Below are 14,052 nucleotides of genomic sequence, written 5' to 3'. Positions count from 1 at the left end.
TTAGAACTCATTGCCATTCGTATTTCCTATAATATTGATAAATTCTTCACTGACAAGGGAACTGTCGGAGTGTCATCTAATAGATTTTAATAAAATTTAGTTAATAATTACGTTAAAAGTATACAAACTCTATGACAAATTTCTAGTATTCACTAAAAGTGTTAATCAGAGTTATTAGCAATCAAATGTCGTACTATTTTATAGTAGTTTAACACAATATGAAAATTTTTAGTAGTGAAAGGGTCGCGGAGGAAGATACAGTAATATCTCGATTTTTGTTGACTTTGGTTTTCGTCATTTTTTGCAAAAAATTTGCCTCGGATTTCGTCGGAGTGCCACATGATCTCGTTGCTAATTTTGCGAAAACAAAGAGCGACCCACGCATTTTTCTGCTCACAAGTCATCGTGGCGGTGTTTTTTGCTGTATGAGCATTACTCCGCGCGTCTAGCCAAACAATTCCATTGCTTCCATTCTTTTTAGTTCCATCGTGGGACCAAAGAAAGTTTCCAGAGCCAATAGCCTTTCAAACAAGGCCAGGAACACGATCGAGTTGAAGGAAATCATTAAAAAATACGTGACCGGCATTAAGATTGCTGAAATCGGTCGCATGTACTGTACGGGAAGTCGGCATCCACGATAAGTTTCGTTGTGGCGAAAAAGGAAGCAAAACGGAGGCTAATGTAGCAAAAGGTGTAAATGTGCTAATGAAACGGAGACCGCAAACAATTGAAGAGGCCGAACAGTTATTATTAATTTCGATCAATCAAAAACAGTTAGATGGCGATTCTGTTTCGGAGACCATTGTATTAGTTTTTTATACTCATTTTATATTAATTTCTTAATTTTTTTTAGTATTAAACACTACGAAAACAGAGGTATCACTGTATTACATTTACAGAGTAGAAGAAGGAATAACTCAAATAGGAAACTCAATAAGGAAACTAAAATAAATATTATAAAAGATTAGATATATATACTAGTTTAACAATGAAATTTAATATAAAAGTATTGATAGAATAAATATAAAAAAAACAATCGAAACGTAATAAATAAATACATTTTAATAGATATATTTAAAAGTTATTATATTCACAAATTATTAGATGGGCAACTATTTACATGATATTTTTCAACAAAGCAAAATAAACAAAGAATCTGTTGGCATCGTGCACATTTAACAAATCGAAGATTTTCGCAATTACTCTCGACACAATTTAAACTGTCAGTGTTTAAAAAAGAAAAACAAACTTGTTTTACATTTAAGAATTGACACTTTTCATTTATGAGTCCAGAAGCGAACCATGCATGTTTAATCAAATTATTAAATATTGGCGCAGATAATTGATGATGAAGAATCGAATGTAATTTTATAATGCCATTTCTAGTTGTCCAAAACAATTTCATCGAAGAATCATTACAGAATAATTGTATAGCATTTAAAATTTCTTTAGCTAAAAGTTTTAATTGTCTATGAAATCCGACATCTAAAGGTTGGCATATAGACGTACACTTTGGTGGAATAATTAATATTTCGCATGAATTTTGATTTGTAGATGTTTGAAATACTGTATTATAAATATTAATATTTGTTTGTCCACTCCACGAGTCAATTATTAATAAAGAGTTTTCTGTTATATTTGGAGATAATACGTCTTTTACATAGTTTGTAATAATTGCTGTAGATAATTTGCCAGATGAGCTAGCTGTAACAGTTACGTTTGGGGCATTGAACAGCGATGCTTGAACTCTAGGTCCAAAGGTTCCACGAGCCTCTTGTAAGCAAATAAATACATTACCTACAACTTGTCCGTTAGCATTAACTAAATATTGAACAGTGTAGGAATGCGTAACTTTATTACTTGGAGAATGTGCAAATCCAATAGTGTTTTTTTCTCCTTTATATGAAAGTGTTCTTGGTGAAATCATTTCGTATGAAAAACCACACTGATCCGTATTGAATATGAAGTTACGCGAATAAGATGGCAATAAATTTTTTACTGTTGTTTGAAATTGCGCAGCTTTTACTAAAATATCCTTTTCGTTCGCTATTTCTGTTTTATTTACAAGTTTTGTAATCTTTCGAGATACTAATCTATATTCTTTTTTAAATTTTGCAACCCAAGAATCACTAGCTGTAAATTTAATTGAACTATTCAGTTGAAGAAATTTCTGTAATGCCCATATTTTTAATTGATTTCCTTTAACAATTTTATAGCTGCCTCGAGCTTCGTCAAACATTTGTTTAGTATGTTCTTTAATGATTTTTAACGTTTCAATTCTATGCTTTCGAGATTTAAATTGTTTTTCCCATTTATATAAATCACTAAAACGTTTTAATTCTTTAGCTCCTTTCCGCTGTAATGTGTGTAATTTCCATTTTGGGTGTTTCTTATGCAAGTTAAGAATTTCTTCTTTTCGTTTTGTTGAGATTATATTCTTATCGAATTTTTCATCATCTGAATATCCTGATTCGCAGTCAGTGTCTGCGTTATCAATTTCTTTCTCTAGAAGCAGACGTGTTATTTTATTATCTGAAATAGGCCTATCTATAATCAAATTATTATTTTCCATCTGACAAAACTCTTCGTCATCTCTACTTACATAACTACTTAAAATATCGCTAAATGCATTAAAAAGCAGTTTGGCTACCTGTTTATCAACGTCTGAAATATTAGGCCTACAAATATTTTCTGTAGGCCAAACATTATCACATAAACGTTTAAATTCTGCTATAATGTTTTGAATATTTACATTTAATTCTCCCATTTTCGAAAACTACAATTCATTCATAAATGTAATAGCGCCGTCTTCCTCCGCGACCGTTTCACTACTAAAAATTTGCATATTCGTGTTAACACTTTTAGTAAACATTACAAATTTGATATAGAGTTTGTATACTTTTAACGTAATTAAACTAAATTTTATTAATTCTTCTCCCATTTTCGAAAATTCCAGCATTTATTCTAAATGTAATATCGCCGTCTTCCTCCGCGACCCTTTCACTTCTAAAAATTTGCATATTTGTGTTAAACCACTATAAAATAGTACGACATTTGATTGCTAATAACTCTGATTAACACTTTTAGTGAATTCTAGAAATTTGTCATAGAGTTTGTATACTTTTAACGTAATTATTAACTAAATTTTATTAAAATCTATTAGATGACACTCCGACAGTTCCCTTGTCAGTGTTAGAGAATAAGCTGTACTAAATATCAGCTGACTACTGTATCATTTGTAAGAATATTCTCTAATAATGTTAAAGCAGTTTTGTTAACTTGGAACATTAGAATATTGACTCTACGGGAATAGGAACAATCATATTCTGATGCTTCCAATAAATAAAGGTACTTCAGTACAAAGTCAGCTTCGATTTAGATTTAAATGGCTATGCTAGCCAAGATGTATCGCAAGTTGGTTTTAAAGATTTGTAGGAATAATGCTTCAGTACCTTTAATGACAAGAATACAGCACATAATTTAATTCCTTGTCTCGTTATTAATAAAACATAGATTCAGTATAATTGTCAAATTGGAGTGAAAATTTTTAATTTTTATTAGAAACAAAATATTTATTGATATTTACAGAATAGTTAATGTAGATATATATAAGTAAAAATGTATTTAGATAATAGATCATATACTTTTGAATAAACCCCTTCAGAATATGTCATACAAAAATGTTTCTGTTTGGTTTATCTTATAACAGTTAAGTCAAATCAACTACAAAACATGATACATGAATTGATGATAATTGCAAACTAATTTGAGGATTTATAAACTTTCAAGTTATTGATTATAATGCTACATGTATACAGGATGTCTAAACAAATACACGGCATAACCTCGGGAAAGAGTTCCTTATACGTAGACAATAAAAATAGTTTATATCAACACAGGTCCAGAAATGCTTGGTTTTTGAATTTTGAAGATCTGTCTATGATGCATAACTGTTCATCTCACCTTACACAGATGTGTCTTGATTTCAGAGTTACTAACAGGAATGTCTTATCTCCCACAGGTGATTTCCTTCATCATAAAGTACTGACAGAATCTGGTAATTTTCCATATACAGGAGCAGGTAGATATGCACTTTTAAAGTGCATATCTACTTGCGCCTGTGGTAAGGTGATGTGAACAATTGTTTCATAGACTATCTTCAAAATTTGGAAACCAAGCATTTCTGGACCTGTGTTGATAAGAGCTATTTTTATTATCTACATACAAGCTATATAAGAAACTCATTCCTGAGGTTATGCTGTATATTTTTGAGATAAAATCAAGTGTATAAAAGATTACATTCAAACGAATAATATAGAAAATCTATATTTTGATATAGATCTGGGATGAACAGCCTCTGCATACATGTCAAGTTGCAAATTTACATTGCAAAATTTTCTCACTTGCCAACCAAAATTTTTAGGCGCATATTATATTATTACGTATAAATATATATGAGACACAGATATAAACATCTTAAATCTGATAATTATACATTAAAGCCAAACGATATAATCTGGCAATTACTACTACTATTATTAATTAGATACTAAGTAATTTGATGCTAGAGGCAGGCATTAGGCACCATATCTTGTTAAATTTAATAATTATAATTAAATTTAACAAGAGATTGCACCTAACACCTACCTCTAGGGTCAAATTACTTAGTATTTAATTAATAATAATAGTAGTAATATAGCCAGATAATAATCCAGCAACCATTTGGCTTTTATATATGTGATACATAAAAACTTAAGAACTAAAGAAGGCTGGAGTAATGCAACCAAAATGCATTTTAGGAAGATTTTAAAAAATGTAATATGGTTATTTAGCATTATAATTAGTGATATAATAAATGAGTTAAACAGCCTCAATATGTGAAAAGCCCTTAAATATAAAACGGGATCAAATAAATGATAAGTGGACAAGAAGATAATTACAATAAATAGCATATTATCAATTGGTATCATTTAGGTATTGAGAGAACCTTTTCAAATGATCATTGTACACAATGTACACACTTTAGAAACTTGATAAATTCGTATATATATATATATATATAAAGATGTATATTTATATATTTATTTTTTAAGGCGAGTCCTCAATTAATTGCTAATAAAAAGTCGTTGGCCTGCTACATTTAGCACACGTGCAAGAGTTGCCTGTTGCTTAACCCTGACCTAGATAAATGTAAACAACAGATTATTTGTAATCATTGCCGGATTTAATCTTAGGTTTATAAACAATAGGTAGCTCAACGATTCAATTAATGTTAACTCGCTTAAATTTTTAAAAAATGCTTAAAAGCAGGCAAGTTTATAAAACAAAAATTAAAATAAATTTAAATTCGATTATCTTTTGTGCAAAACAACACTCGCACAATTTCTATAGTTACGTCACAAAAGAAAACAGAGTTGCAATAAATTAAAAAAGTTTAATTAAGGGTTCAAAAAATGCAGACAAAACTAAATAAATACTGATAAATAATAATTATTAAAAATAATATAAAAACTAAAACTAAATATGTATATCTTTATTCTGTACATCAGGGGTGGCCAACAAGTCGATTCGCGATCGACCGGTCGATCGCGATGCCAATTATGGTCGATCGCTCGCGATGTCTTTGACTTAATGTGTTACTCTTGTAACTGAACGCAACGCGTGAACGTAACTCGCAAAAGCAACAATATGCATGCAGTTATGACTGGACTCGTAGAAAACACAGCCATTTAGCTTGAATATTTGATACTGTCATGCGGTAGCTTCTTTTCTTTAGTATTAACAATATTATTATTATTAATCAATATTATTTATCCACGGTGACAACGTTGAGTTTCAATTTTTCATTTGTTTAAAATGTAAGTACCTGTTCTTTATGTTTTAAATTAAATTATGGCTTTTCTTACCTATCTATTTACTTGATAAGTGAGCGTTTTCGGCAACAGAACTCTATATTTTTGGATTTTTAGAAATACGTCAATTGAGAAAAATATCCCAGTATCACCAAATGTAGCAAATATATTTATTCCTGTTTCGGAACTACATACCTGTGTGAATTGGCATTTTCATACTTAAAGTTAACGAAGACTAAACATTCTGTCCTGACTGATTCCCATACGGAAGAATCATTATCATCATCTTTGTCAGGATATACACCTAATTATGTTTCCTTGGTAAGAGACGTGCAAACTCAGTCCTCCCATTAATGTAACGTAATAAAATAAATTCTAAATCTGTCTTCATCAGTAGCTAATTTGAATTAATAAATATTGTTAATAATTACTCATGTTGTTTTAATTCCCCTGGACGTGAGTTTTTTGGCCCGTTAAATAATTACGTTGTTTTTTACGTAGGTAGATATACAGGGTGTTTCAGTACAAAGAGCACTCCCGCGAGCTATTGATAGATTATCAAAAAATGAGTCTAAAAATCTTATATCATTCTTCCATGATAAATTTTCCTCGCCCAAAAAATCGCGAAAGTAAAATCTTATAATCAAATTATCAGCCGTACTGTGCAGTTTTATAACAACTTTTTTAAGTTTACGAACAAATAGTACCACAATTTATACATTGTAATTGATAAAAAAAATTAAATTATATTTTAAGTTAATAAAAATCTATCTTGAAAGTGTCGAAAAATCGACTTTTTTAGGTGCCGCCTGTATGGAATGAACTCGTAACTGAAAATATCGAAAGTTGGGTCTGGAAATTTATTTTCTTTATGAGCCTATATCTTGAAAACTTAATAAGTGATTTAAAAAATAAAAAATAGTTTTGAACATATATTTTCCTTATCTACCCATAGCTCGCGGGAATGCACCTCGTACTGAAGCACAGTGTATAAACATAGTTTGTATTTCACACCCCCCTCGCCACTTAGACTATGCCTACGTCAACAAGTCGATCGCGACACATTTTTAAGATAAAAAGTAGATCTTATGTACACAAAAGTTGGCCACCCCTGCTGTACATAACCGAAGGTTATTATTCAAAAATCAAACTTAAACAATAGTTGTTACGAGAGCAAATGAATAGCAGTCTATTCAACTCTCAAGTTTGAGTCAAAAGTGAAGTCTTTGTGTCTCCTATCCCTAAGCAGAGACATTCCTTCCCCTTTGTTAACCTTTTCAATTAGAATTTATGTCAAGTCCGTGGAGGAAGTTAATGAATGGTCCTTTCGAGGAACAAAGTGTAGACCCCATCTGTGACCTACTTACATGCCACTTCTTTGTATAATGTTAATTTTGGTTTTGATGGAGAAGGAACATTTTCCTTTCAATATATATACAGATTTTAAGTGAAATATTTGTAATACAGTAGACCCTCCTATAACACAGGTTCATATAAAACGGATTCGTATAACACGCTAAAAGAGGCTCGTATAACACAACAAAAGAATGAGACAGATTGTCGTGGCCGACTCATCTCTCGACGGGATCGGTCGAATCTGGACCAATAGCGGACACTGCACAACCTTTGAGTTTATACAAGCAGCGGATCTACTAAAAAACATTTATTATTCAACGGTCATAAAAATTATATTTCTATTAATGATGTCTCCAGAGTTTGGCAAATTTTTCGCAGAAAGAATAACTTATCGGGAAATGTGTCCGCCGTTCGACGAGCCGCTCTGCAACGAAAACAAGCTTAAGCAATGGCATCTTTGAATGATTCACATTTGGTAAGTATTCCTACAATTTTTTTGTTTATAGCATAGTTTATATGAATTATTCCAAAAAAATTATACGTGATTTGGAAAGTAGTCTAGAATCGATTAATTTAATGGAAGAAAACCTTTCAAACAGCCGTACGTACACCTAAACTGCACAAGTGCTCGGCTGTGAATGACTCGTGTATTTGTAAAACCTAAGTGACTCGTACAACACGGAATTCATATAACACAGAATGTATCTACCACGTTATAGGGGAGTCTACTGAACCATATTCTTCTAATGAAAAAGAAATATTTAAATGCAAACAAATAAAAATTTGGAAACAATGACTTAAAATAATGTTATTTATTGATATAGTTATTAATGGCACTACCGGGACATTTTAATCTACAGTATAATTTTTTCTTCTTTCCTTTAAAGTTAATAATTACAAGATAAATACATTAAATTTCTTTCATATTTTTCATATGAAAGAAATTTAAATAAGCTACTGTATTATTCAATTTTAGAATAAAGTAAAATTGTTCTATGAAAAAAAATGTCTGAAAGATTGTTAAAAATTTAAATGTCAATTGATCAATGCCTGGGAATTAGAAACAAAATTACAATAAAGCACCAAGGATTACAAGAAGTGATACCACAAAGACCGTGCATACACATTTTAAAGAAAGGTATCCAGATTGTTATTTTAAAGTCATCAACTGTATAAACCTAGTGAAAATGAAGACAACCGAGGTTCCAGAAGAACAGAAAAGTGATGTTTATAAAATTCCAGTGATTAGAATGGAAAAGTCGCTCCTACTTGCTACGTAATCTGTACCTGTCGTTCTCTGAAGACGAGAATGGAAGAACACAGACAAGACGAGGAGGAGTAAAGGAAATTAATTATGCTCCAAAATTGAAATGCCTCATGTAAACGAAGACAAACACCCAAAACCAGCAGAAATTAACTAAAATAGTACTTTTACTAATGTTTTTTCTGTTTGTAACAGACATCTTCAGGTGCGATACATGTAACACAGAACACTATACCATGCAAACAAGTACTTCCTTTAATGGAAGTTTATAATTGGTATTTGTATTTTAATGGTCGGAAAATGATTTTAAACTAAATTTGTAATTTTAGCTCTATGTTTTATGTATTGTGTATAAAGATGTCTGTTACAGACAGACGAAAACATTAGTAAATATACTATTTTGAGTTAATTTGTGCTAGTTTTGGGTGTTTGTCTTCATTTACAGTAGCAAAGTAATTACAACAATGGCAGAATATCCCATAGCCGACAAGAGGCTATTGTTGAATGGCAAGAAACCAAAACTGTACTTACATGCATACACAATATACAAGCAAGTACAGCAGAAGAGATGATAATAGCCACTGCCATCAGTCCAATTTTGAATGTGCACTTGTGATTACCTTGATTCTCTGAATTTTACACGACAAAGAAGTTGTAAGAAAGAAAAGAAAAAGGTTCGAGAATCTAACACCTCGGTAAAATCAAGAAACGAGAATTCTCAAACTACTGTTTTTTATTACTACTTTTAATTTTACTTTATCATGTTTATCATTTTTACATTGTTTCTCTGCATGTGACATAATAAAAATGTTTTCGAATGTTACCTGAAATTTTAGAACATTCCCTCTAATTTGAAACCAATGAATTGAAATGCTACTGCAAACCCACCTTTATAGCAGAGGAAAGTAGTAAATTAAACGATTTTTCAAACTAAATACAGCATAATATAAAATTACAAAAAGTAAATTGAAGAAAAAAGTGATATATATACACAAATAATAATGATCAAAATAAAAACAGATAAAAAAAATAATAAATTTTTAAAAATTGTTAGCAAACTCAATTAATAACCTTTGTAAGTGGCAGAAAAGACTTTTAATCACTAATGTTTTCAGCCATTTTTCGACCATTTGCTTATTCGAGTAGTAGATGATTTCCTCTGTTACACAAAGGAGGTCATTAAAACTTTAAATGAAGAAAACGATAGCGATTAAAACTTTTTTCTGCTGCTTATAAAGGTTATTCATTGAGTTTATCATCTTACGTAGCAGTATTTAAATTCTCAGCACTTGTAACTTTGTCATTGTATTTAGTTTGAAACCGTTTAATATATATATGTATATGGTAAACTACAGCCCAATATATTCTTATTGTCAATCTGCCAGATTATCTATCTATTATTAGGCTATTTTAAACATTAATTTTAAAGGATAAAAATAGTTTAATTTATATTTGGTTGTTAAAAATATTGCTTATAATTGAAGAGCATTGCTTGACATTTAAATCTTAATTTATCTACGACTAAAAATGCATTGATCATTAAGTTTTTAGCATTTTGTTATTTATATCAGCAAATTTATGTGCAAAATTCTGAATATCACGTGAATATTGTACACCTTAGAGGGTCGAGTAATATATTATCATAAGGTTCAATTCTATACTGAATTTATCGCTCTATATAGTAAAGTAAAACTTTTAAATGGAAACCATGTGATTTCCTATCCAGACTGGAGGTTTGTGTATAGTAAATAGGGGCATCCGGTCCCCCTGCTTTCCAAATTTGTTTGTGCCTTTCATCTATCTAACTCTGTTCTTGAGATTAACAAAGGATGATTGGATAGACAGCAGACAGTGGGAATGTATGGGTCTGCAATTTTAAAACTGCAGCCCTATTAACTTTAAAGGACTGATAAAAATTGATCAGCAAAATGTGTTTATAATTATATGTAAATAGTTTCTCTCTATTTATATATAATTATAAACACATGTATAATATAAATAGTAAGAAAGTAATTATTTATAACTATAATAACTTCTAGTTTCATTTCTTTACCCTTCTTTTAATATACTCCTTTTGATTATAAATATTTAGAACAAATTATCATATCGTAATTATTATTATTTTTTTTTTGAGGGGGAAATACAGTATTACAAATTCTTCAATACTTTCATAATCATTTTGCAGAACTAATTGAAATTTGTGACTGGAAATAATTAAGTTTACAGTAATATTAAAGCCAAATGATTGCCGAATTACGTCAAGCTATATTACTGCTACTATTAATAATTAAATACCAAGTAATTTGGCGTAGAAGTAGTGTAAGAGATAGTGCCTAATGCCTACCTATAGGCCAAATTACTTAGCATTTAATTAATAATAGTAGCAATAATATATATTGATCTAATCCGGTAATTGTTTGGTTTAGTATGACTATTGCGCTTACGGATATTTATATTTGTTTACAGAGTTTAATAATAACATCTAAGAGAATTGCAATATGCAATAATCTAAAACAAATTTATCTAATTAGTAAATAAATCAACAATAAAACTTTTAATTAGAAATTTTGTTCGAAAACAAAAATCATCGAAAATTAATATGACATTTCGAATTTAAGTAAGTTAATTTCATGTAATTAGGATAACAATTCACATTACCGATGTCTTCTGTGCTATTTAAAGCTAAAAAAATCAATTAATTGAGCCAATAATTAATTAATTTCTAGCTTATAAATAGACCAAAAAAAATTTATAGTTCATTGATCTGGTATCAATTCTGGGTTGAGTGATTTACAATTCGTAAATGGGATAACTCATCTGGAAACAAAATTCGAAATATGTTTAAAGTTCAAACAACACTTTAGCATCATCAAATCGCATGTTTAAAGATTTATAATACGTCGATTCTTCAAACTTTATAGAAATTTAGAAAGCTTCCATACACACTGTCCATTCTCGAGAAATTATATTCAGAGAATATAATTTAGGATAAAGCCTCATACTATTTCTACTTAATAATGATTAAAATTTAAAACCAAAGCTAGAAGAAATATCTGACAAAGTAATATATATATATATATATATGCTGTAAAGCACTATTGTCAGAAAATTAACATAAATAATACATTAGTCACACATCGTAAACATTTCACAATGCATAGGATACGGTTATTAATCACACTTAATGTTAATTATAAATTCACTTATCCGCATATAAATAAATTTCTTAAAACATGCCAAATATAACTGGTCGATACAAAAATCTATCAATCTTTTAATGAATTGAATGATATACCAAATATGTGGTATTTAAATCCAATTAATTACCTAGAATACAAAATAGAACTAATTAGCATCCAATGCAAGTATAAAATATCAACAAAAAAACAATATCAGGAATTTAATTAAACCAGTAGCATTAAGTGACATTTAAATATCCATTAAAAAAAATATAAAAAAATAGCACCTCTGTACTCTTTGCAAAGCAATGGACCATCTACAGATGGAGGATTTTGTACAGCGGCTTTAAGAGATCAAAGAGTACCACAATATTGACTATGCCAATAAAAAAAAAATACATAAAAGTTGTTTTTAATCTCCTTTTAATTGGATAATAATTTAATACACTTTAAAAAAAGAAAAATCAAGTTGAGAGAATAAACTATTTTTTTTTTATACTTAGCACATACTGAGGCAGTGTCTATGTATTTACATATATCAATAGATTTAAGATAGAAAAATATTCCTATAGCCTTTGTAAAGCAATGGAACACTTTGTTGACAAAGGGTTTGGCTACACGAGCTTTAACAGATCAAACGTTATGGAGACAGAATGAGATAAACAAGTTATTGACAATGCCAAAAGATACTTAAAATTGTTTTTATTTCCTTTCAATTGGATGATAATCATTTTATATACTTAAAAAAAAAAAAAGGAAAATGAAGAATAAATATACAGCTATTTTTTTATAATTAGTACATATCAAAGCAATGCCTAATCTGCCGATTTACATTTTTTTAATAATCAAAGATAGAAAAACATTCCTGTAGTTTTTGCAAAGCAATGGAAGTTTATTGATGAGGGATTTAGCAATAATGGTTTGTTTCCGGTGACTGAAGAGACAAAAACTAAGTCTTTCTTATCGACTAGTAAGCAAGTGTAATTTAGCTATAACAGATCAAACATTAACAAGGCAGAATGTGATAAACAATTGACTGACTATGCCAATGAAAAGATACATGAAATTGTTTTTATTTCCTTTTATCATTTAATTCACTTTAAAAAAAAGGAAAATTAAGTGAAGAGAATAACTGCAAGGCTAATTTTTTACAGTTTGCACATACCGAAGCATCACCTAATTTGACATATTTACACATTTTGATAGACTGAACATAGAAAAACATTCCTATATTCTTTGCAAAGACTGTTGACAAGGGATTTAGCCACAACAGCTATAACAGATGAAACATTACCAAGACAGAATATGATAAACAAGTTATTGACAATTCCAACGAAAGATAAAAAGCTAAGACACGAACTCCGAACGAGGAATTTCCCACCCCCACACAAGCAAACAAAGTTAAAGATACCATACCCATATACACAACCCTCGGCCAGATATTCGCCTCCAAAGGCCAATTTTTACCGCATACCGGTTATACTGCTTATTCTCGACACTGCACGTCAGTCAAGGCTTGCCATCGCTCACCTCAATCATCGAAAACTATACATCAAGCACTCTGCGATCAGTTTGAGTGGGATAGAGTTAAACACAATATTCTCAGCAGAGTGAGGCGACTCCCAGTGGCGCACGATTCAGAAGCAGGCAGACGTATCCGGCAAAGGGTCGCACGCAGAGGTACGGTTCCTTCGACTCTTTCGCTCTCATGGGTACGGCGTACGGCTCAGACGAGGTCCTGGCCGTCTCGAAGACGTAATCGTACGTACCAAATGTACAAGTTAGAAGAAGAAAATACAGAAGAGGAAGTAAATAAATGCAATTTTGACAAGGTTATGTACATTTATAACCAATTTACCTTAAAGTAACCTCTACCAACTTCATGTATAACAGAAGTATGTATCTGTCACATATACATGTTTTGATGCATTGGAGACAGAAAAATACAATTAAAACACGAAATAATGAAATAAATACGTTAAAAATAACGTTTCCTACACAAAAACTTAAGGCATTTTACCTTTAAAAAGTGATCCGTTCACAAATTAATTCGTTGAATTGTTAATTTCCTGTTTTTCGTCGTCAATATGACCGATGCATTTTTCTTTAAACGATTATTATTAATTGTCATTAAGGAAACCATCAAACATCGATACAAAACCATTTAATTGGCTCTTAGTGAAGTTTATTAAGCGAAAAATTTTAATAATAAAAGTTATTTTTCACTATAAAAGAGTGATTTTAATTCTCGTCCGCTCCGCACACGAAAGAGTAAAATGGCGTACATACTCCCCAAACGACCGAAAGGTTTCGACGATAGAATCGCATCTGCTTAAATTTCTAAACCCGAAAGCTAACGTATTAATATCGCGAAGCCATTATAAAGTATTAATACGTAATT

General features: G+C 30.4%; 2 protein-coding genes across 3 annotated transcripts in view; both read right to left on the bottom strand.

The window, feature by feature from the left end:
* mib2 (mind bomb 2) overlaps positions 1–13,937 on the bottom strand; it is a 39,464-nt gene extending 25,527 nt beyond the window's left edge. For both annotated transcript variants that reach the window (XR_010882542.1, XM_067284470.1), the window contains exon 1: positions 13,672–13,937. The gene's annotated coding sequence lies outside the window, so the exon portion shown is untranslated. The remainder of the gene's footprint in view (positions 1–13,671) is intronic.
* Positions 1,082–2,801, bottom strand: LOC136986820 (uncharacterized). Its single transcript, XM_067284435.1, has one exon. The coding sequence runs from the start codon at positions 2,765–2,767 to the stop codon at positions 1,091–1,093; it is 1,677 nt and encodes a 558-aa protein (XP_067140536.1). The 5' UTR covers positions 2,768–2,801; the 3' UTR covers positions 1,082–1,090.
* Positions 13,938–14,052: the final 115 nt, after the last annotated feature.

This window comes from Centruroides vittatus, unplaced genomic scaffold, assembly GCF_030686945.1.
Source record: "Centruroides vittatus isolate TY-2023 unplaced genomic scaffold, ASM3068694v2 scaffold_1209, whole genome shotgun sequence".
Lineage (NCBI taxonomy): Eukaryota > Metazoa > Arthropoda > Arachnida > Scorpiones > Buthidae > Centruroides > Centruroides vittatus.
This window is presented reverse-complemented; position numbering and strand designations above follow the sequence as displayed.

Coding starts and splice junctions, on each gene's coding strand:
- LOC136986820 (XM_067284435.1), bottom strand. CDS start 2,767: ATGGGAGAATTAAATGTAAATATTCAAAACATTATAGCAGAATTTAAA.